The sequence below is a fragment of the Acanthochromis polyacanthus genome, chromosome 6 (genome assembly GCF_021347895.1).
Source record: "Acanthochromis polyacanthus isolate Apoly-LR-REF ecotype Palm Island chromosome 6, KAUST_Apoly_ChrSc, whole genome shotgun sequence".
NCBI classification, from domain to species: Eukaryota; Metazoa; Chordata; class Actinopteri; family Pomacentridae; genus Acanthochromis; species Acanthochromis polyacanthus.
The window spans coordinates 9,772,148-9,797,967 of record NC_067118.1 but is presented as its reverse complement, the minus strand read 5'-3'; the positions used below and the strand labels follow the sequence as shown (position 1 = coordinate 9,797,967).

The 25,820-nt window shown below is 38.6% G+C and overlaps 1 protein-coding gene across 1 annotated transcript; it reads left to right on the top strand.

The window, feature by feature from the left end:
* marchf9 (membrane-associated ring finger (C3HC4) 9) lies at positions 1-25,595 on the top strand. Its single transcript, XM_022202792.2, has 4 exons — positions 1-1,554; positions 17,875-18,030; positions 20,202-20,394; positions 24,313-25,595. Exons 1-4 carry the CDS (start codon positions 1,216-1,218, stop codon positions 24,642-24,644), a joined length of 1,020 nt encoding a protein of 339 aa, XP_022058484.1. The 5' UTR covers positions 1-1,215; the 3' UTR covers positions 24,645-25,595.
* Positions 25,596-25,820: the final 225 nt, after the last annotated feature.

The following is a 25,820-nucleotide window of genomic DNA, read 5'->3' as shown; positions in this document are numbered from 1 at the left end:
AGCGGATCAGCACCGCGGACAGCGCCGGAGCCGCTGGGAGAAACCGGGAGAGGCGCTTCTTCACCGGAGGGAGGAGGAGGAGGAGGACCGGAGGAAATAAGAATAATTTTGGAAAAACAAAACAAAGCAACAACAGCGGCTTGTTTACGCGATGACAGCCACGGAGGGTGCTTTATTTATTTATTTTTTCACCTCCCTGTTCCGGAAGTAGCTGCTGCGTCGGTTCAATCTCCACAAACCGACCATTTCGAGGAGGAGAGAGAAAAAAAAGCAGCAGGAGCAGCAGCTTCTATCTGATAATCAATGGCAGCGCTGCAGAGACGTTTGTGTTTTTCTTCTGGCTCTGACTGAAAATAAAAACGCTCCTGAGACGTTTCCGCTGATGGACATCGAGGCGCGGATCCGGAGCCTCTGTGGGGGTTTTGTGCCGCCGCCGTGTTTCCAGCCAGGCTTGTGAAAATGCAAATGATGAAGAGGATTGTGTTTTTCCGGATTCATCGTGGAGGCTTCACACAGCAGAGGAGATGAAACACACCAACATGATGATCTGACGCTCGGGACGCTCCACTGAGGGACAATAAACCAGAAAAAATAATCAGAATTAAAGCCAAACTCCGATCTTTTCGTGCTTTTTTTGGATTATGATTCTTGACAGGAGCCCCAGATGTGAATGTGCTGTGGATGGCATGTCGTTGTGCTCTTTTCTTCCCCAGCAGCAGCTCCTGGTTCGTGGCTCGGCGCTGCGCTCTCTTCCACTCGTCCACTCTCTGGCAGGCTTCGGGTAGCAGAGAAAAAAACACGAGAAGAAAAAAAACATGTAGGCTGCTCTCTGCTGCATGTGAGATTAAAAGAACAAAAAAGAAAAGGAAAACAGAAGAAGAGGAGGAAGGTGAATGTGAAATCCGGAGATGATCTGCGATGGGGTGCGGTGGTGGAAAGATGCATAGAGTTGTTTGAGTGATGAATATTGAAAGAGTCCAGCTGAAAGGGAAAATCTTTCATCCGCATTGGCTTAGACACACATGCCATCAGTGTGGCGAGAGGCGCTCATTTCTGTGGATTTCCTTTTAATAAATGTGGCAAATACGACATTAAACATGAACATATCGGGTGTATGAGGAGGGATAATCATATTTATTATAATAACAAAAACAATAAGGGGGAGAAAAGTGGACAAAAAACGTTCATTCATTTGGATTCTTTATGTAGCCAAACATGTTCAAGTATCGGATCCGCATGTTTTTCAATGAACTGAAAGTCCTGGTGTTTATGCGATCCGATTCGAGACAGTCCGGCTCAGACGCAGAGAGATCCAGGTCCGGCGGAACCATGCGCGGTCTGGGGATGGGCGGCTGCGGTTGGCCGCCTTTCGTCGACTGCCATTCCCGGGACGACGAGGAGGAGTACTACGGCAGCGACCCGCGGCCCCGGAGCCTGGCGTTCGAGGACAAGGAGCCCAAGCTGCAAGTGGGCCTGGACGCCGTGTCCCTGGCCAGCACCGCCAGCAGCCTGCGGACCCCCCAGTGCCGGATCTGCTTCCAAGGCCCCGAGCAGGTAAAAACCACGCAGCAGAACCGGAAAAGGGGCTACTAATGCTGATTGGGGATGTTGTTTGTGTCACATTTTCTTGTGCGTAAAAAGACGAGCGCTGTATGCGTAAAAATCAAACTCTTCTCCTCTTATCTGCCATTTTGATTTTTTTTGTTATACAGCAAATCACAAAGGCTCTCTGTGATTCAGTGGAGCTACTACAACCATCCTGTCCTACATTCTCTCTCTCTCTACCACCCACCTTCCCCTCCAATACCTCCTTTTGGAGAAAAACAATGTAGGATGAGGCCAAATCAGGCGGATTCTTTACATCTTTACAATCACAGCCTTAAAAAAAATCACCCAAATTGGCCTCCAGTGTGCAGCAAAGCCTCCCAGCATCACATCAGAGGCAACTATTGTCCTTTTTCCTTTCTTGTGTGTGTGTGTGAGGATGACTGCTCAGTGATCTGGTTATCTAAATAACACTGTTTTCATAACTAAAGCTAATCAGTGGTGGAAAAAAAGGCAGCAGTTCCCACACATCTGAAATCTGGCCAGCATAGCAACAAAGAAAGTTAGCCAATTAGGTCTGCAGGATGACAAACAGAGTGAGAGAGTGCCTGAATATGCATGAGTCACAATCATTTTGTACAATGTAAATCGACTGTCCTCGTGTGTCAGAACAGGATGATCAAACTATTGATCCTGAGATGATGAGCATCGCCGGGTTCGTCACGTATTTTCATTCCTGCTCTGCTGCTCCAGTCCAAACAAAACAATAAGTAGCTGCTGCTGCTGCTGCTGCTGCTGCTCGGCTTTGGTCTGCAGCCAAATGTTGGTCTCACCAGATGTGCAAGAAAACCTGCGCCGCCTGGATCAGCAGGTAGCCCTGAAGCCCGAGATAATTAGAAACACTGTAAATCCTGTAGGAGCACAGATGGATATTACCATTTAGTCACTTCTCTGAGATCGGCGTATAGTGTTATTGCAGCCCATGTGCTAATTTATGACATCTGCCTGGGAGTTTGCATTGTGAGACATAGTAAACTGGAGAGTATAAATCAGTCGGGGCGTGCTGTGGATGCTGCTAGACAGGGATCAACCCCAGGTAGCCGTCTTTGCCCACTCAGACATGTTGCCGTGATGAAAAGGTTCATGTTTTGGTGCTTTTAGGTTCTCCGGCAAGGTGACTCATCGTGGCTCTGAGCTGCCTCTTTTAGCTACAGACAAAGAGCAAAGCAAACAAAGCACCGAGGGAAAACCCTGAACTACACTTTTTACTACATCAGCAGCAGCTCCGCACGCCTTTTTCTAACATTTCTTTGCTTCCACATGCACAGAAGAGGTAACGCTTACGGTTTTGGATAAATTCTGAGGATTTTACACGTTTTCAAACCTCAGAATTTTCATATTCTCATCCTCAAAGCGTTCCATTTTTACATCTTTTGTTTTTCACATTGAGTTAAATGATAGTTCTTTGCTTTCTAACACAGCTTTAATAGAATTATTCGACTTAGTTAAATAGCAGCAGGTTGAACCCATTAAGGTAAACCAGGATAAGATGTCCTCCGACTATAATCCTCCTTCTGACCACCAGATGTGGTCAATTTGAATTTCAGGGTCATTTTGTGTTGTTTCAGATGGTGGTGTGGATCAAAATAGTGCTTTTTTGTTATTTACAACCCAAACTTTTACTAAAAAACAAGAAGTGCTGGACTAAACGTGGTACTGCTGCCCTACGACAGGCCATTTTAAACATTTTTTGTTTGTTTGTTTGTTTTTTTACATAAAATTGAGAATCGAAACTAATTTGAAGGAGAACATTCAAAAATTTCCAAGTATAAAAACGTTACATTTTTAAAATTCTGCCAAAATACTTCACAGAGGTCATGAGTGTTGGTTCAAAATAACTTCTTTTTTGGTTATTTAGGACCCAAAACTGCACTGAAAAAAGCACATTTTTGGAAACATTTCATATCAATGCCCTGAAACGGGACATTTTTGATTTTATTAAACATTGAATTAAATGATATTTAAATTAAATGATATTTCTTGGGTGTCAAACATATTTAATAGAATACAGTCTTATTCCACTTACACTTAATCCATTTTAAGACCACTAGGTATGATTTGTTCAGATTTTTGTTATTTGGGATCCAGAACTACACTGAAAAAAGCCAAATAATGGATCAGATTTTCCTGTGATGCTCTGAGACAGGACACTTTTTGTTTGTTTTTTAACATTATTTTTCTCTGGTTTCTAACAGGTTTCATAGACTATAGTCTTATTCCCACCACTTAATGAAAAGGCAGCAGGTTGAGACTATTAAAGTGTCCAGGTTAAGATGCTCCAACACCTTTATCTCCCCTCGTTTTTATTTCAGAGTCAGTTTGTATCTTTTCTGATGGTGGTTTTGCTGCAAAATTTACATTTTTTATTATTTGGGATCCAAAACTGCACTGAATGAAGAGAACCGTTGGATCACATGTACGTTTTTACAGTAAGTGAAGAGTGTAAACTCATCTAAGGGTGAAAACATGAAAATTTCAACGTCTGAAAACATGAAATTCTCCAAAATCAGCCCAAATACTTCACAGACCTTATGTCCCTCCAAGATTTTGTTCTAATAGCTCTGTCTCAGAAACAAGGAAAGACCAGTGTAGTTTTGGGTCCTAAATAACAAATATTTTTGTCTGAATTTTAAGAATTTCATGTTTTCAGACCTGAAAATGTTCAGGTTCAGGTTTAAAAACACACATTTGATCCAACAGTTCTCTTTTTTCAGTGCAATTGTGGGTCCCAAATAACAAAAATAAATAAATGGTGCAGCAGCATCACCATCAGAAATGACACAAATTTACCCTGAGGTTAAAACTAGTCGTACCTAGTGATGAGGAGGAGGATTGTAGTGTTGGAGCATCTCATCCTGCCTCAGTCTTCTGTTATTTAATTAAGTGGTGGGAATAAGAAAAGATGATGTACGAACAAAAGAAAATGCAAAAATGTCCTCTCTTTGGGCAACAGAGTAAAGTTTGGTCCAACAAATCTTGTTTTTCATTGTAGTTTTGGGTTGCAAATAACAAAAAAAAAAAAAAAAAGATTTTGGAGCAACACCAGCATCTGAACAGACAAATGTTGAACTGTGTGTGAGGAATAAGACGACAGTCTATCAGGTCTACTTTAGAAACCAAGATAAGGCTACTGCATGTAAAAATAAGAAAACAACAGCAAAGAAACCCCACAATAAATGTAAAAAACTGGATCCGTGTAAAGTTTGTCCCAATATTTCTCTTTTTTAGTGTAATTTTGGGTCCCATGTGAACAGACAGACATTGAACTAAGTGTTGGGAAGAAGAATATAGTCTATTAAATCTACTTTAGCAACCAATAAAAAGAAGGGTACTTAATGTAAAAATGAGAAAACACAAAACAAAACACCCTCAGTGAATGTAAAAATGTTCTGTCCCAGGGTGTCCATGTGAAGGTTGGTCCAACAATGCTCGTTTTTCAGAGCAGGTTGGGTGCCAAATAACAATAAAAATGAATTTTTAGAGCAACACTGCCATCTGAACAAACAGATATAAGACTGTAGTCTACTGAATTGATTACTATTATAAATTTAATTATACTACATCACATAAACACAATAAATGTAGAAATGTTCCCTCTTAGGTCTCAGCTTTGGGTCTGAAATAACAAAAAAAATTACATTTTGGAGCCAAATCACCTTCTGGAAATCCCAAATATTTTTTAAAAATGTAAATTTTGGAGCAACACCATTTGAACAGATAGATGTTTACTAAAAGATGGGAATAAGATGATAGTCTTGAAAAAACAATGTTACTTAACCTAAAAAACAACACCAAAAAAAACACAATAAAAGAATAAAGTGGCCGGTCTCAGGTAGGAGTTTTAGGTTCCAGATGACAAAACAAATAAACAAAATTCAGAGGAACAGGATCGTGAAAGGTAACTCAAATGAAGCGTATGTAGTGATCAGAAGGGGGGATCATAGTGTTGGAGCATCTTATCCCGGTTTACCTTAATGGTCTCAGCCTGCTGCTACTTAAATAAAATCAGGTATACGACTAGAATCTAATAAATCTGAATCTAATAAATCTGCTTTCAGAACCAAAGAAAAATAATGTAAAAAAAGAAAACATATGAAGAGTTCATTTGCAAAAAACAGGTAACTCCGTTTTTAGAAAACTCATTTTTTATTGTTTACTTGAGATAATAATAATAATAATAATAATAATAATAATAATAATAATAATACCACTAATAATTTATTTTTTCTCTATTTTGTCATGTATTTTTCTACTGAGTCAAATCCACTCAACTTCAGTTTGATTGATATTATCTTAAGTAAACAATAAAAAAAGTTTTCTGAAAATGTATCAAAATGGAGTTATCTGTTTTTGCAAATGAACTCTTCATATGTAGATAAAAGGAAGGTAAAGCGCCTCCTGCGTCCTCGGGTGCGACGTCGGAGGAAGCTCACGTTTGCCATTTTATTGTTATTTCATTATTCAAGCAGGTCACAACGGGGGCCGGAGATCATGTCGCTGTCAGCGGGCCAATTACCTGCAGACATAATCACCTGCTCTGTGGGCCGCATGCCGTATGAGGCCTTATTAACTGTCTGTCACAGCTACAGCAGCCCGCTTCCACTGAACGCCGTCTGCATCCACAGAAGTCGCTGCAAAGCTCTGATGGGGAATCACAGAAGAAGAGGAGGCTGGATGAGGTGATGAACCCCCCGCTCGATCTTTTCTTCTTTCAGCCAGCCTCCAAACCAGCTTCCACACTGAGTTCTTGCGTAAAGGTTGCGGCTGAGGAGGAAGACCATCTTCTTAGTCATGAAGTGACACACTAAATTAACACCTTCATGCTCGGCCAAGTGGCCTTGAGGGACAAACCCACGCCAGATCATTCGAGCGGGAGGACAGTGTGTTAGTGTGCAGCTGGCAGCCTTTGTATTTGTCGGATAAATCTGGTGATGCTGTAGATTTATCTCACTGAGCCCCAGCAATGAACTGAACCCCCAACAAGTGTCGTCTGTGTTTCCTAAGCCTTGTTTATCTAGTTTCTCTCTGTGGAGCCAAAGTGTTGGTCGTAAAAAGCACAAAATCCTCTGAATTCATTGGCAAATACATCACAAAATGCCCCAAAAACCAACTTATTCCAACAAAAATTATATTCCTATACAACTAAACTGTATTTCTGACTTAAAATAAATTTATTCTTGACCAAAAAAGATATAATATGACAATTCCAGTGTGAAAGAGACACAAAATCCATATTAAAATGTTAGAGTCAGAGCGAGGCATGACTTCATAACTCCAACTCTGTCCCACAAAAGTGATGGAGTAACACCACCATCTGAACAGACTATAATCCTTTTTCCAATACTTAGAAATAGCAGCAGGCTGAGACTATTAAGGTAAACTGGGACAAGATGCCCCAACACCACAGTCAACCTTCTGACCACTGGTTACGGTTCATTTAAATTTCAGTGTCAGAGCTCCAATGTTGGAACACAAATCCAACAAATTAATTTACAAATACATCAAAAAATACTTTAATAAAGTAACTTTAATTCTATACCATTGATTTTATGTCCCACATAAAACTATTATATGTCTAAAAGTTAGACATGAAAAAAAGCCCTCTTAACCAAATTTGTCCCACAAAAATTGCATTTCGACACAACTAAACTGCGTTTCTGGCAAAAAAAAAATCAAGAAAATTCCCTCCTAACCAATTTTGTCCTACAAAAATTACATCCCTACACAATTAAAATGAAAATCCCAACACTTAAACGAATAGCAGCAGGTTGCATAGGAACATAGAAGTATAACCTGAATCAAAACCTTCCTCCCAGGATTTCATATTCCACATGGAACCATTGTTCTTGTCTACACGGAGCTCCAATGTTGCATATAAAAAACACAAATCCTCCAAATTAGGAGCAAATGCTTCCCCTAATTTGGAAAATTGTGAAAAAAAAATGCCACTAAAACCAACTTTGCCCCACAAAAATTACATTTCTAGACAACTAAACTGCTCTTACATCTCAAAAGGAACTTATTTTTTGACCTAAAAGGTTAGAATATGACATAACAGGTGACAGTTTCAAAGAGCCAAAAAGTCCATGTTAAAATGTTTGAGGGAAACCAAATCAATTTGCAAATACGTCAAAAGAAATCCCTTTTTTTAACCCACAAAAATTACATTCCTACACAACTAAAGTGCATTTACATCTTGAAAGAAACTAATTTTTGACCTGAAAGGAAGAGCTATGACATAACAGGTGACAATTCCAGTTTGAACGAGCCACAAAGCCCATTTTGAAAGGTTGGATGGAAGGTGGGCATAATTTGCATCCTTTGCTGTTGACATTATGTCCCACATGAAACCATTGTATGCGCCAAAAAAACGTGAAAAAAATGCCGTCCTAATCAATTGTGTAACACAAAAATTACGTCCCTACACAACTAAACCAAACAAAAAAAAACTTATTTTTGACCCAAACGGTTAATAATATGACATACAGGCAATGCTTCAGGTTTGACAAAACCCCAAAGTTAAATGTCGGCGTGAAGGGAGAGACATAACTTGGATCCTTTACCGTTGATTTTATGTCCCACATGAAACCATTATTTTTCTTTACAAGAAGCTCCAATTCTGTTAAATATTATCACTACTCCATATACTATAAGGTTTAGAAGGTCCCTTCTGGCCCATACGTGTGGTAATTATCTGTAAAAATTCAATGGGCATAATTGGTTGACACAACTTCGTAGCTCTACTTGATTGCTCTACAGCCCTATCACTTGACTTTCTTGTTCGTTAGTTTTTAAAATTTTTTTATCCCTTATTAATCCCACGAGGGGAAATTCCGATTTTCGCATATCCCCCCATCTGGGGGATCAGAGCGCAGAGTCAGCCGCGGTACAGCGCCCCTGGAGCAGGAAGGGTTAAGGGCCTTGCTCAAGGGCCCGTCACATTCACACATTCACACACTGATGGCGGGAGCTGCCATGCAAGGCGCTAACCACGACCCATCAATTAGGGGTATTAGGGGTATTAGCAATTAGGGGTTAGGTGTCTTGCTCAGGGACACCTCGACATGAGCACGACGGGCCGAGGAACGAACCCACTGATCTATGCCGCCCTGTAGAACATAATAGTCTGAGTGCACCTCACTATCATTCTCTGGCTTTGGGCTGGTGTTCCCTCAAAACAGTGGCAATGGAACTATTGTGGTGAAATAATTACATGCAGGAAGACAAAAAAAACAAACAGGGTCGCCTTACTGCACAATCCAAATCCATTGGTGTGGTTGGTGGGTAGTTCAGATGCAATTGTTTACCGTAGCAAATAAACTAACCTGATGATAACAAAAAGGAAGTACATAATGGGCTGAACTGAGTGGCCAAATCTTACATCCGGTCAGTCAGACTATTCAAATGTGAAAATATGCTGTTTTTGGACACTTGGTAAAATGCCTGATGCTGTTGTTTTGCTCATGAGGATCATAAGTCTCTCAGGTTGTAGTCACTGAAATTTGGGAACTTGCATTTTTTAGGATCACCCTTTAATTGCATACCATTCCCCACCTCCTTTAGTAAAAAAGGAGTAAAAGCTTGGAAGTATTTTCTTATTGGGACTAATGGTACTAGTCCCCAAGTATCCACAATCCCATCATCAGATGCTTGATGGATGAGTTTGCTGGGTGGTATCCCAACGGAAATACAGTGGCCTCCCTTTACCACCATGGTCTCATTCAGCTACAGGGGCGTCAAATGCTCAGGTTTGTTTATATTTCTTTAAAACAATCAGAGTTGTCGTAGGCGGGGCTAAAGTGAATGATGCCACTTTGGTGTTCCTTCAAAATAGTGATGGTGGAACTGTACCACAAAAAATGCAGCAAGGCCGCCTTACTGCACGACCCAAAGCTTCTGCTAAATCTGAAGTTTCCAGTGTGGTCAGTGGCTAGTTTGGATTCTGTTGTTGTTTCCCGTAGCAAATAAACTAACACAAAGATAACAAAAGGGAAGGACATAATGACCTGAACTGAGTGACCAATGGTAGGTTTATACTTGAACCTTACATTGGATGAGTCAGATTAGTCAAAATTGATGGTTCTGGACACTTGCCTTAATTGAAACATGGGAGCTTGTATAACATTCACCATCACTTTTGCTCAGAAATACTAAAAGCTTTGAAGAATTTTGTTTGTTGCTCGTAATTTTACGTGTCCACAGAGGGGTTGAACCTCTTCCCACCATCGTATGCTTGACGTACTGGGTAGTATTACAATGGATGTACAGTAGTCTTTCTTTGCCAGACCATTCTGTAAAGAATCATGGTCTGACTGCACCACATTATTACGATGCTATCGGGGCAGGAAATGCTCAGGTTTGTTTATATTTCTTTAAACCAATCAGAGTCGTTGTAGACGGAGCGAAGTGAAGGAAGCAGGTTTGGTTTTTCATCAAAATAGTGACGAATGGAACTGTAACACAAAAAGACTAAAAACTGCCTTACTGCATGATCCAATACCTTTGCAAAACTGTACGTTTTCAGTGTGGCAGGTTGCTAGTTCAGAGGTTGTTATTATTTCAGTAGCGAAGAAAAAGGCTAACACACAGGTAGGAAAAGAAACGACAAAGCCGACTAAAATGACACTGAGCCATGCTCACATCCTACATCTGGCGAGTTGAAGTACAATATATGGTTTATATTTGCACTCCTTTCCTGAAAGAGGACCTAAGTACTCAATTTCATGTCTTTATTTTAAACATTACACTAGAGTAATGATGTATGAATACAGAATTGTTTGCAGAACTTGCCGTCATTTGCCATTAACAGAACAAGGCAACGAATCTTCATCGTTGCCCATCTATAAAACACTCATCTCCTGCAACAAGCACTTCCTGGCTATACCTGCTAGAATGAACACTTTAGAAACTTTCTCTTATAAATTGTTAACTGAAATTGGTACTGAAGCAAGAAATACTCCATGTAGTTGTTGAATCTGGCTACATTTCAGATTGACAACAACTAGCTTCAAGGATTTTAGGAATTCTCTAATGGTGGCCATGGACCATAGTGTTTGAGGTCGAGGAATGGAAGGGTCAGCTCCTTCATTTTGATTCGGAAAGTTGTATCTTTAGCTGGTTTTTTCCATCTAGTATCTTTTATTGTGATAGATGAAGCTGCCGCTAATAATATAATAGGACAAATTCTACATGTCCTTATTGGAGCGGCATATCCTATTTATTGTTCATGATATGCATAAAGTAGTAGAGGCCTGAATATAATGCAAAGGATTACCAGCTAATGTGACACCGTGTCTTCTAAAACACAACACGGCACTACCAGAATGCATTGCACAGTTGCTTTTATTGACAATAAACGGGAAATGATGGACTCTGCAGAAACGTACCACTACAGTGATGTTTTGTATCTCAGTGCTGTAGAATGGTCCGACTGCACCTCCTTATTACTCTGCTGTACGGGGGAAAGCACACTATGGCTTGTTCATATGCCTTTTAAACAGTCACAGTAGTTTTAGTTTTTGGTGCAGCTGCAAAATGGTGACGAGGAATTATTTAGCATGCAGGGACATGGGCATCGTGATTAAAATAGCTAACACTCTGAAAGAGCCAGCATGGCTGCCGTTCTACGTGAACGAAATCTTCGACAAAAATAGAAATTTTCAGTATGTACGTTGCTGTTTGGAGGTTGTTGTTTCCCGTAGTGAAGATGATTTTAAAACTGAGTTGAGTGAAATGTGCAAAAGAAATGTCAGGCTCTACATTTCTACATTTGGTGAGTGACAGGGATTCTACACATACCTACAGACAACAGAAAACATCAGAAACTACTTTTCTGCTGTGTTCGCACTCTTATTACTCCGCCAAACAATGTGGCAGAGTTATGTTATGATCGGCGTACGTTTGTCTGTCTGTCTGTCTGTCTGTCTGTCTGTCTGTCACCAGCATTACTCAAAAACGGACTACCGGATTTGGATGAAATTTTCAGGGACGGTCAGAAATGACACAAGGACCAAGTGATTAGATTTCAGCAGTGATACAGCTTATAGTCTGGATCCACAGATTTGTTCAAAATTTCTGTTTCATTGTGAGATAGCGGCACAGCATTACTGTTACTATGACAAGTGAACACTATGCCAGCTGCCTGCTGACGATCACGATTTCGATTCTACTACAAATCTACTGCTGTGGAATTATCGGGACTTATCTGTCAGAAATGATCCAAAGAACAATTGATTAAATTTTGGGGGAGTTTCCGAGTTCATTCAAATCCCGCCGCCTGCTACATACTTAGATCATGCAATTCGGTGTCTGTACATAAGGTACACATACATAACACATGCCTGTGCTCAGCGCAAGGTCATTTTTTATTAAAGATTTCATCTGTTGGAAATGGTGCAACGACTGAGCAGTCTTGGTGCAGTACTGAGCTCTCTGAGTGCTTTTCTAGTTACAAAGTGAAGAATTGCTGTTTCCGTGATGTTGGTGTCTTAAAATGGTTCTTACCATTTTGAACCATGAAATTCAGAGCTTTTAAAGGGCATATAGTTACTAGAATTACAGCTTTGAAAAACACAGTGCATTAAGGGGTTAATGAGTCACACCGTTGTACTGGGTGTGCAATGAACATTCAGTTTATTGTGAAACCGAGCCAGACACACCATCCTGCTGTCCTAAATACTTACTATAGCACCAAATGTGTATTAATCCGCTGCTGAAAGTAGTCCCTAACAAATGCCGTGTTTGTACCTTTTGATGAAACGTTTGCAGAAAACTACAATGCCCAGCTGTTTAAGGAAAACACAAAAGCATATTTTTAAAAGGAAACGACATGTTTAGAGCCCATTTATGTCACGTCTCAGTGCCACAAATGGGCATGTAACCATGAAAAATCACAGACTAGCCCTTAAAATCTGGCTAAATTTAAGCATGACGTTGCTTTAGAGCCGACTTCTTTGTTGCTCAAACCCAGGCTCTCGCTGCATGTTCTGTTTTTTTAGTGTGGTTCATCCTGCTGGTCCAGATGTGACCTTTTATGTCTCATTCTGTATTTTTTACTCTGTGTTTTGCCTTCAGGTACATGGATCAACTCTCAAAAGAGGAAACTGTGAATGCAAAACAAGAATTTTCAGCTCTTTCGTGCCAAAACTATTATTTTAAAAAGCTGATTAAACACCTTTAACAGCTTATTAGCGGTGTTCTTATCTGAGATAACCTTGCAGCTCTAACTGTGGTGAATTTGTATTTAATGGTTTCTGTTTGTTCTGCTGCATCCAGTTTGTTTTGTCTCACTTGTTCAGTCATTATTGTACTTCTGTACATCAAAAACCTCTTTCACAGATTCCCTTTGGTTTCCCACAACTAAATTCACCCGTGATGTTCGGCAGGATGATCAATATGTGCAAACATCAAACGTTCACTCGCAGATTTACAGTCTTGAAGCAGATTTTGGGATAAATTCTGTAGACGCTTTGAAGAATCTGCAAACAACACACGCTTTTACATTTTACAACAATATGTTCTTTTATTCCCCATTAACGGAGGGGAAAAATGCTTCATTTGACGTCTGCTGGAGTGAAACTGAGATCATTGATGTATCACATTTTCTCCTCCCATTCGAGGTTTAAAATGATAATCACAGCGTCTAAAGGTCTTTGTTTTTGTTTTGTTCTTGCTGATTGTGGCATTAACTTCCCTGGAAACGTTTTCTTGTAACGCAGAAGCACCTCTCAGACGACGGCGGCGTGACATTTCAGAAATGTTTGCATCCGTATTGTTTTTATTTAGTCCCTCATATGCTCCTGACCTTCTCCCAGTTATCTTTATAATGTCAGCAGCCAAGTTATTTTAAAGTTTATGAGTGGCATGTGGCTCATCTGCCAAACCCGCTGCTTTTTATGCACTGGGACACCTAAAGTCTTTTATTATAAGTGGGAAGGTCAAACCAGCCAGATGGGGGAACGACAGAATGCAGACGGACAGAAAAAAAAACATGAAGCGTTATTTGTGTCAGCGCTGTTCTCTGCTGCATAAAACCTGCACTGATTAAGCAGTTAATACTCTGTGAACAGACTCTGGTTCACATTTCTGAGTCACCATTTGTAAACTAGAGATTTAGGGAACATTTTTTACACAAACACAAGCAAACAGTAATCTGCCTCTGACTAATTAGGCTCATTTTCCACCATCTTTGCAGTCAATGCACAGAAAAAAACACAGACTTCACACTGAATTCCTTGAATCTTTAAGGTAATAAACCAGCTGCAATGGCTGTAGTTCATTATTCATTGATAATATTTCCAATAATTCAGTCATCTTGGTTTAAAAGAATATCTTATATGTTGATCACGAAGCAACGTGACTCAGAAGAAGCTGCTAGTACCTGGTGTTTGGCAGTAATGTGATTACTTTTTTCAATAATGAGTAGTTACAGTTGAAAATTCAGTACAATTTTTAAACACAGTAACATTTCGAAGCATTATTAAAAATGGATTTAATACGCTTAAGTGAAAGTTTAATACACTTTCTCTTTCTTATTTCCATTTCACGCTACTTTATGCTCCCATTGCATTACAGTTTATTGCACATAAATGTTCATTTTAAGATTCTACATTAACAAAACAATACTACAAGCATATAAAATCTAGTTTTATTTTATTATTATATTGTATTTAAGGACTGAATTTGTGGTTTCAACCCGTGTAGCCTTTGAGACTTGCGTCTACTTGGACTCTTTGCAAGTCCAGTGAAAAGATAATTCTCCTCTAAACTTCTCACACGGTTTCATTTAGCAACTGTTGAGACTCTTAAAAAAGCAAATACTGAAAAAAACATTTATCCAATTTATCATCTCATGGCCCTTCAAATTAATCTTGGGAGTCTAATTTCAGAAAAAACAGCAGTACATTAGTTAAAGGTCTGTGCACAGACAGACCAGAACCTTCCTTAATGTTGGCAGCAACACCTGTGTGCTCTTCATGTTAAAATGGCTGCCGTGAAACAGACCTTTAGTTGGTTTCCTGGAGAGCTGTGAGCAGAACCTGAGGCTAAACTAACTGCAGGATGGTCAGTAAATCCCTCCAGATTGTATTCTGGCTGCTTGTAAAACAAAATCTTTTTTTTGATCCTGCAAATGTTAAAGACAAAGTGTTTTAATGATACCTTTTGCTGCTGAGTAGTGGGTAAAGTATTCTAGTCTCAATGTGTAGTGAGTAATTTATCACAGTTTATAAGTAACTTGTCAACGCTTTTAATAGAGTAATAGTTTATGTTTGGGACCACTCTGATATCTGTTGGTTAAATAAGGCGCTGCAATACCAAGAGGTGGTTAGCTTAGCTTAAGGTTGAAAGCAGAGGGAACCTTTCTTCAAATTTAAATAATAAAAAAAAGACGCAGTTGGTTAAAATTTGACAGAGTAGAACTCAATTTTATTCTAGAGATAGAGGCAGAAATCACACAGGATTTGTGAAGAATTTAGATTAGGAAGTTCAAAATTTTCTAGATATCCTGTGCTCTGTCTACCTACTGTGCTTACCACGTCTCATAAAATAAAGAATAAAACAGAGACAAAATATAACATTTAAAAACTAAACCACTCTGACATTTGTCAGTTAATGAGGCACTGCAATGCCAAGAGGTGGTTAGTGTAGCTTAGCATAAAGGCTGAAATCAGGGGGAAACTTTCTTCAAAAAGAAATATACAAGCTTGGTGCAGTTTTTTAGGGGTTGACAGAGTTAAAATGTATTTTAATCAAGAGGTAGAAGCAGGAATGGCGCAGGATTTCTGAAGAATTTAGATTAGGAAGTGGTAAATGGTTCAGAAACCCTGTGTTATGTCTACCTACTGTGCTTATCACACCTCGGGAATAAAACAGAGACAAAACATACTATTTACAAACTAAAACCACTCTGACATTTGTCGGTTAAATGTGACACTGTATTGCCAAGAGGTGGTTAGCGTAGCTTAGCATAAAGACTGAAAGCAGGGGGAAACTCGCCTTAAAATAAAATTCAATAAACCAAGATGCAGTTTGAGGTTGATGGAGTTAAATTGAGTTTTTGTGAATCAGCGTTGAGCTTCAGACCTTCTTTTCCCTTCACCTGGCTGCCCTTGAAGCCTTTTCCTTCCCTGCTGTTGCTGCAGAACGCTAGCATGCCCCTTCGCCAACTGGGCCCTGCATCAAGCTGTGCTCATTCATTGATTCACTAATGATTCACACTGATATCCGTCCCTCAACGCCACCGTTTCAGAAAGCTCTCATTCAGCTGGTTTCAGGAAAAGAAGAGAAGTGCAAACGTGCCATCAGATGCTAAGCTGTCTGACAAAATGGATGTTTGATGCTGAGCGCCGGCGACAGGCTGAATGCGGTCATCCCTAATGTGGCGGATCTGCCAACAGGCTTCAGGTGCTGCCGTGGTGCCGAAGAGACAGTCCCAACGCCGCCTCATCCTCGTCTTATTCTGATTTCTATTTCTGCTGAATGGACAGTAGTCTGATGTCCTTTTTCATTCCTACCCAGAATTTAATTTTACTTCAGTGTTAAAAATACACCGAGGCTTTTAGGGGGAATCTGCTTTTGCTCTCCAGGAGGCTTCATTTCATCTACTGCCCCGCTGAAATACAACATTTAATTTGCATAGAGTCACATCAGACTTCCATTTTTAGAGCCGAAGAGATTAAACTCTGCTTCTAATGCCAAATATTAAGAGGGGAAAGAAAAAGCTCAGCGCTCAGTGAGTTTCTAACTTAATATGTAAAGTCCTGTTTACGTGGTTGAACCTGCTTCCAAGATGTGTGATCAGTCAAATAAATTCCTGCACTGTAAATATAACAGCATACTGACTTTACAAATGAGGATATTTAAAGAGCTTTTATAATATTATGTTTTTGTCTTGTGTATTAGAATAAACTACAAAAGAGTAAACACAATTAAGGCTGAAACAAACAGTCATCTAAAAAGAGAAAGGCTTCTCCAGTTGGGCATTTCAACCGTTTTAATTATCTGTTTGTTATTGTTTACTCATTTTTAGGGCTGTTTGGGTAAAACAAGCGTTGTAAAAGTGTCACTTAGGATTATTTTAGCATTTTTATAAGCCAAAATTTACATTAATTTGAGAAATTACAAAGAAGATTTTTTAAAAAAAAAAATTGTCTCTTAATAATACAAACAGTCACATGGGCACATTTCTACATTCAGTACGATCACTTTTAATGGGTTAATTGCATTTCCCTCCTTTTACTGTAGTAATATTGTACATGCAGAACTTCTATATGTAATTGTATATTTTTACAGAGTAGTATTTGAAGTACTTCATCCACTACAGCAGAAGGGAAAACTTTAAACCCTAATACATTTAAACCAGGTGACTTACATAAATATTTATCGCTTGTATAGTTATTACGAATGATGACGCTAGCTATAGAGACCAAAATCTTTTTTTGTACTGGGAGGTGAATGGGTTGATTTCTGTTTTAAAGTGGCTCATTTTAACATGGAGGTCTATGGGGACGGACTTGCTTTGGGAGGCTGCCACTAGTGGCCATCGGAGGAACTGCTTTTCACTAAAGATCACCTATAATTGAAACACAGAGCCTTCTAATATGAGATTTGTCACTTAAAGCGAGAGAACCATCACTTTGATGAGTGGAGAGTAAAGAAAATACAACTTTTTCTGACTCAGTGTCCCTTTCAGAAGTGTCAGAGGGTATAAACTGATTTTATGAATAAAATCTTAACTTGATGCAGAAAAGGAGCAAATTTGTGCATAAAACTTCACCAGAATGCAGGAAATTGAACAATTCATTCCACATTTAACAACTATAGCAGCTAATGATACTACAAATTAATATTATAGAATAATAAAAAAACCTATGAAAAGCTTACAAAATACAACTTTGATAACTGATCATTTCTGATGCAGTTATTGTCATCTTCATTGAAAAAAACCCTGCTTTTCTTCAAAAAATAAGGACATTTGTAAGTGGCCCCAAACTTGTGAATGGTAATGTATATCAACATATTTGTGTTTAGGAGGAAAATACATTCATGCAGGATTCTTTTACATTGATTTTCGTTATAAATTGATGCAAAAAGGTGCACATTTGTACATAAAACTTCACCAGAATGCTGGAAATTGTCTTTGTTGTTGATGTTTTCCAGCAGAAAGACGCCCAAACCTCCTTTCCCACAGCTCTCTGGATAAACTACATCCACATATTTCAGCTGGGAGTAGATTTGTTTTGTGATATTTGTTTCCTGTGCGTCCTGCAGGGCGAGCTGCTGAGCCCCTGCCGTTGTGACGGATCAGTGCGCTGCACCCACCAGCCCTGCCTCATCCGCTGGATCAGTGAACGGGGATCCTGGAGCTGCGAACTCTGCTACTTCAAGTACCAGGTTCTGGCCATCAGCACCAAGAACCCGCTGCAGGTAACACGGCAGAGAGTCGCTCACATCACACAAAAACCCGCCGATTCTGACTCACACGGTTCAGCCTGACTGATGTAAAAACTCAAAACACTCAACTCAACGAAGCCGGATGGTTTCATTCTGTGACAGGAAGAGCCAGCCTTTCACAATAAAACACACGACATGCAAATGGAGTCTTTTCTGGAACGTAGCTCTCCGTGTGAGGACGGTTGGGCATATTGTGTTGACACATTTTCCCTCTGCGTCACCGTCCGTCTGCCCTCAGAGGCAGCCAAACTCTAAAAACTACTGAAAAGAAGCCATCACCGTGTTGGTGTGTGTGTGTGTGTGTGTGTGTGTGTGTGTGTGTGTGTGTGTGTGTGTGTGTGTGTGTGTGTGTGTGTGTGTGTGTGTGTGTTGGTCGTGTGTGGATTTTTGTCTCGAATTCAGTTTTGACAGACTTACACCTAAACACAGCATCTCCATTTGATGCTTAATTACACTTTTTGCACATTTTAGACAAAACTATTCAAAATTTTCCTTCACATTTACCAACCAAAGCTACAAATTACTCTACATATTTAAAAAAAAAAACACGTAATAAGCTTGAAAAGATCCCCTCATTGTGCTTTTTAGTGTTCAAATTAAAAACAAGCTTGAATCTGATCTCAACAGACTTATTGCAGGTTAATTTCTTACATTTTCTTGCAGCGTTTACGTGTAAATAGTGACTGGTGCAGTTTTGACAGACTATACTTAAAAACAGAACCTCCATTTGATGCTGCGTTAGACTTTATGCACTCTTTCTACAGTTTCCTCCATTTACCAACTATGGTTTCTAATGAAACTACAGTGATTAAAAACAGAAACAAAAAATTTAAAAACTAAAAAAAATATTAAGATAGAATAAATAATAAAATAAAATATCTATCAATAAAATAGATAAAAATAAAATATCTGGTTTTAAATTAGAGATAGGTGAACAAAATAATAACAAAAATAAAATCAATGAAATAAGATAAAACAAATAGATCATCAACAATTACAATAAGGACAGGTGAATAAAAAATGAAAACAAAATACCTATTAAAGTAGATAGGTGAATAAAATAAAAATGAAATGAAATAAGATTTAAAAAAATATATAACATCGATAGGTCAGTAAAATAAAGATAAAAATGAAATACCTATAAAATAAAATAAAAATGAAATAAAATAGCATAGCTATTATTAAAATAGAGATAGGTGAATAAAAAAATAAGATAAAAAATAAATCATGTTATTAAATTAGAGATTGTTGAAAATTAAAAAAAAGATTAAATGAAATAAAATAAAAATCAAACATCTATTATTACAATAAGGATAGGTGAATAATACTAGAATAGAAAAGTAAAATGACCTTAGGTTGTAAAGTAATACGGTACAAAATGATGAGACACAATAAAATAGATGATTCTTTCTGGTCGTGTGAATGAAAAATTGAGATTCGTAACTAAACTTGTGCTGCAAAAAATGTTTTAAAGGCAATAAAGAAAAAATTGGTACAAAAAAAATGACTCAAAAGGAGTGAGGATGCCCTGCTCCCCATCGATGAGTGTTTATACAGGGTGACACAAAACAACGGGAACTTTTTAACAATCCAATAAAACCAAGAGTGATGGAAGAAAAATATTTTATTTATAGTAACTGAAACCTTAAAACATGCAATTTAAGGAACAATGATGGAATTTTCATTTTTTTAAAATTACTTCCTGTAGATGGCGTCCTCCTGTACGAATGCATTCTTGAAATCTGCTGCTGAGATTCCTCATTGACCGCTGCAACATCTCAGCTGGGATACTGTGAATTTCATCCTGAATTCTCTGTTCTAACTCATCCAGAGTTCTTGGTCGAGTCGTGTACACTTTACTCTTTAGATAGCCCCAGGTAGATTTCAAGAATGCATTTGTACAAGAGGACGCCATCTACAGGAAGTCATTTTTTAAAAATGGAAATTCCATCATTGTTTCTTAAATGGCATGTTTTAGGGTTTCAATTACTATGAATAAAATATTTTTCTTCCATCACTCTTGGTTTTATTGGATCGTTAAAAAGTTCTCGTGTTTTTTGTGTCACCCTGTATCATCTCTCTGCTACTTTTACTGAAATAATCCACATTAGTACGTCTAATTTAAACTGTCCTTTGCCTCCCAGTGGCAGGCCATCTCACTGACGGTGATCGAGAAGGTCCAGATCGCCGCCATCATCCTGGGCTCGCTGTTTCTCATCGCCAGCATCTCCTGGCTCATCTGGTCGTCGCTCAGCCCCTCGGCCAAGTGGCAGCGTCAGGACCTGCTCTTCCAGATCTGCTACGGCATGTACGGCTTCATGGACATCGTGTGCATAGGTAACATGCAAAACACACGCAAACACAAAGTCACATGGCTGCAGTTTAAACCCACAAGACGTGAAAACATGTAGAGGCTTTGATGACAGACGCAGAAATTAGGATTTTATGAGCAGATATCCAAAAATCTGATTGTATTCTAAATAGACTCTATTATAGTTTTATTTCTGACATTTTTGCAGTATTTGTGTGTAAATATTGACTGGTGCAATGTTAAGACACTTAAAAACAGGATTTCCAATATTTACATGTTAAACATAAATATTGTGCAGTTTACTCCACATTTACCAACTATAGTTACTAATTACTCTACATATTAAGATTATTCAATAAAAACACATAATAAATTTGAAAAAATCCTGTTATTGTGTTATTTTTCAGTGTTTAAATTAAAAACAAGCTTGAGTCTAATTTAAATAAACTCTACTGCAAGTTCATTTCTTGCATTTTCTTGCAGTGTTTATGTGTCAATAGCGACTGGTGCAGTAGTTTTGACAGACTAAAATAGCATCTCCATTTGATGCTAAATTACACATTTTAGACAAAAATATTCAACATTTTCCTTCACATTTACCAACTATAGTTACTAATTGTTTTACATATTAAGATCATATTTTTAAAAAATTGATAAGCTATATATTTTTGCAGTATTTGTGTGTAAATAGTGACTGGCGCAATGTTAAGAACAGGATTTTCCAATATTTACATACTTCATATACACATTTTAGACATAAATATCATGCAGTTTATTCTATATTTACCAACTATAGTTGCTAAATACTCTTCATATTAAGATTATTGTTTTAAAAGCTATAGAAAGCAACTCATTGTACTTTTATGACTCAATTATTTTAATTTCAGACTTGCTAGATGGTCGAAATTGTGATTGTAGGACTAATATATCCACATATTTGTGTTCAGGAGGAGAATAAACATCCAAACAGGATTATAGAATAGTGTAGAGATGATATTTATCTATATTAGTATCATAATAACCTGTAAACTACATTTTATTGACATTACAAACCTATTTAACAAGCTAGCACAGGAGTCACACGTGACAAGTCGTCGTGTCCACGGGTTAAAGTTGGCAAAAAGTGACGCAAACGTCAAACAGAAAGTCTCAAAGCTTCAACTTTAAACCCAGAAGATGTGAAAAGATGCAGATTTGAGGCTTCGATGATGAATGTTATGCAACGAGAGGAGCAGCAAACAGAACAGGACGCACTCTGAGACGACAAAAATATTAATAAACACCGGCGGCATTATGCAAGGACAAACTAAAAAACATGTATTCGGTGTTTGGCTCTTAAGGTCGCGGAGAAAGGAGAGAACGGAGCCGGCAGATGGTGCATAGGTAGGAGATAACAGCTCCGCTAAAAGCCAAACAAATTGTGATGATGTTGCAGACTAAGAAGAGTGTTTTTAGGAGGTTCACTGTTCTTATGTAATTGTGAGTGTAAGACAACACGGAGAACAGATGGCAGCAGATTTCTGCGCCGCCATTACTGCCAACTGTCTATTCTCATCCGCAGGAGAAAAAGTTCTACCTGAAGAATGTTTGATGGAAAACAGTCTGCATGTATTTATAGATAAACCTGTCACACAAAGAGCTGCACAGATAAAAGGAATAAAAAGGCAACAAAACACAATACAAATAGGCCCCAAAATAAAGTTATACATGAAGGACGCAGGGACTGAAGCACTAAATAACAGACGCAGTGAGGAAACATGAAATAAAACAAGACGAAATAAGACAAATACATAAATAAGATCAAATAAAATAAAAATGAAATATCTATTATCAAAATAGAAATAGGTGAAAAAATAACATAAAATTGTTATTAAATAGAATATATATTATTAAAATGAAGATATGTGACTGAATAAAATAAAAAAATGAAATGAAACAAAATAAGATCAATATAAAATAAAATATCTATCATTAAAATAGAGATAGGTAAATTAAATAAAGTAAAAATGAAATGAAATAAGCTAGAAAACAAAATACTTATTGTTAAAATAGGCAGGTGAATAAAATAAAAGACACAAACAAAACAATATTTCTATTATTAAATTAGAAATTAGTGAATAAAATAAAATGAAAATAAGATCAAAACAAAAAATAAAACAACATCTATATTTAAAATAGAGATAGGTGAATGAATAAAAAATAAAAAACAAAGTGAAATAAAAATAAAACATCTATTATGAAAGCAGAGAATATATTTTTTGGAGAAAAAAAATGCAGTTAACCTTGTCTCCTTCTCACAGTTTCTCCTCCACATAAACAATTCATACATAAAAACGTACGTATTTGTGTCCTCTTCCACCCAGTGTGAGTCTCATTGCTGTAGGATTTACGGTGTTTTCATAAATCACCTCCGAGCTCAGAGTATGTCGACCAAAACTCTCTTTGACTCCCATTTTATCTGAGCTCTAAAATCAGAATCTGTGAGTCTCTCTAACCTGCCACCAAATCTGTAGAAAACACAGAACGGACACAAAAATTCATCAGAATGTTCACAGCAAGATTGTATATCACACGGTGAAAGAATTTTTTCAGTGCCACTTAGTTTATGAGCTGTGACTCTTTGTTCGGGGGTCAAATCCTTAGTCTGTCTGCTCTGCTTACTGCAACCAGTGACTCACAGCTGATTGGCTGATTGAGACTTTTTCAAAGTAAAAGCTCAAAGGTATGGCTTTTCAAAATAAAATGATACCATATATATATACACACACATCTATAACAAGAAAAACACTTAGAGCGCAGTACTCTGCCAGGCTGCTCAGTCACTGTATCATTTCCAACGGCTGAAAATTTGTGGCATAAAACACGGCGCTATAGAATGTGGCCATTTAATACAGATGTACCCACAAAGAAAATGATCTGGCACTAAGCACAGGAGTGTGTTATGCATGTGTATGTTATGTACGGATACCGATTCACGTGACCTAAATATGTAGCATTCAGCAGGAATTGATTAGCCTCGGAAACACCCCGACAATTTAATCAGTTGTTCCTTGTATCATTTCCGATACAAGGAACAACTGAGGACGGAGACGGCCCGAATATTCGGATCCATTCGTCTGGTCTCCTGGACGCAAATTTTGCACACTGCCTTCGTTTTGTGTTCAGTTAAACTGAAGAATTCCCAAACAGCGGAGGTCTTCAGCATCATGTCTTGTGTTTATGCAACGAAGTGAAGCGTGACGTCAGAGTCAGCAGCCACCCGGCCATTCGGGTGGTGGTAAAAAAACGAATGGATGAGCTGAGCTGAGCCGAACACGACGGGATGAACTGAAGTGAGCCGAAGTGGGCCTAAGGCGAAGGGAAAAGACGAGCTCCGAATATTCCTATTTTCGTCTGGGGGGAGGGGGTGATCACATAGATATATGTGTATATGTTATAGACATGTGTATATGTTTATGTGATCACACGACGGGATGAGCCAATATGAGCCGATGTGGGCCAAAGGCGGAGGAAAGACAGTAACGCCGAATATTCTTTCCGCCCGGTAACTTCCAAGGGGGGGGGGGGATATTCTGATACCAAAATTAATATCCGGATACTGCCGCAGCGAACGAATATTCAGGATATTCGGGTCCAGCCCTAAATGATACAGAAATCTTTAACAAAACCGTGTATCCAGACTATAAGCTGCATCACTGCCAAAATCTATTCACTTGGTCCTTGTGTCATTTCTGACCTTCTCTGAAAATTTCATCCAAATGCCTTAGTCTGTTTTTGAGGAATGTTGCTAACAGACAGACAGACAAACCAAGGCCGATCGTCACATAAGTCCGCCATGTTCCTTGGCGGAGTAATTACAAACCAGACATAAAAACAGGTAAAAGCTGCAATGACACACTTCCAGTTTTCTCTGAAAAGTTTCATGCTTCTTCTTCTTCTTCCAGGCCTCATCATCCACGAGGGCTCGTCGGTGTATCGGATCTTCAAGCGATGGCAGGCTGTCAACCAGCAGTGGAAAGTTCTGAACTATGAGAAATCGAAGGACTTGGGAGACCCGGTGAGTTCGGGTGGCAAGGCGGGCGCTCGTGGCTCTCGTGGGAATCCTCACGGCCTGGCGAGCAGCGGCGGTGGACGGCCCAGCAGGAGGCTAAGAACTATTCTGAACCACCACTGTGGATACACCATCCTGCACATCCTGAGCCAGCTGAGGCCCAACGACCCACGGATCAGCGCCGCCGCCAACCGCGAGGTGGTGATGAGGGTCACCACTGTATGAGGCGGCGCCGGATGCATCCGGATGTTGAACGGCTGGAGGGACTCGCCGATATTAAAAACTAAAAGACTCGGAGGCCTCGACGCCCGGAGCATCAACAGACAGCACACACTCGAGGATTTCTCCTTCTTGTTTCGTACGACAAAAAGGAAGCCAGATGCTCCTTTTCAATAATTAAAGACTTGATTAAAATAAGGACAAAAGAAAAAAAACATTAAAAGACATCAAACATGGCGGGAAAAAGTGTAAACAGGTTTCAGAACCTGATCCAAGCCGATGACAAGACCTTTTTTTTCCAGTTCGATATCAGGACACACATTTTCTTTTTAATCCTCTCGGTTTGATTTGTATCTGTTCTTTTTGTTTTTTTCTTAGTTTTTTTTTTTTTTTTTACTCACTTTGATTTTGTACGGACATATGATTTTAGAGGAAATCATGTAACTCCATACATGCCAAGCATTTCCAGACAACTATGTATAATGATCTTTAAAATTTCTACAAGCTAAACCTAATGCTGGTAAATAGACCGAAAACTGAAACAAACACGAGAGGCGACGACAGAAACAATAAGTCATTACGAGTAAAAGAAAAAAAGAGAAAAAAAACAAAAAAAGAAATCAAAAAGATTTCAGTTACACTTTAACCTTTCTGCAATAAAGATACGTATGTACATTTCACAGGGAATTTTGCATGGGTATATAATTTTATTCTTCATCACATAACATAAGCACATGACAAATTTGCTCTATTTCGAATGGTGCTTGCCAAAATAAACACTTTAAAAACGTCTGATTTCATTGCACCAACTTTTTGTCGACATGACAAATGGCAGTGTGTTACGGCTATTTCAGCTAAAATACAGATTGTTGCTGCTGTGTGCTGATTCAGATTTGATAATAAGTAAACTATTGGATTAAAAATGGGGATCCGATGATCTCTGACTTCTCAGTCTCACTCCGTCTCTTCTTTACCCAGCTTGTGTGTTTTCTGGTGTGAAAATGTGGTGAAGTTATAATGTTTTATGGCAATAAAACAGGAAATTTTATTTAAACTTTTACAGGGAAATGGGATGGATCTGGTATTACAATGTCATTTTTGGATGGTGGTTTGTTTCTGCTGTGACCAAAATGGACTCAGGATTGTTGTGCTTCATTTGTGTTGCATCAAATTTGGCCGAAT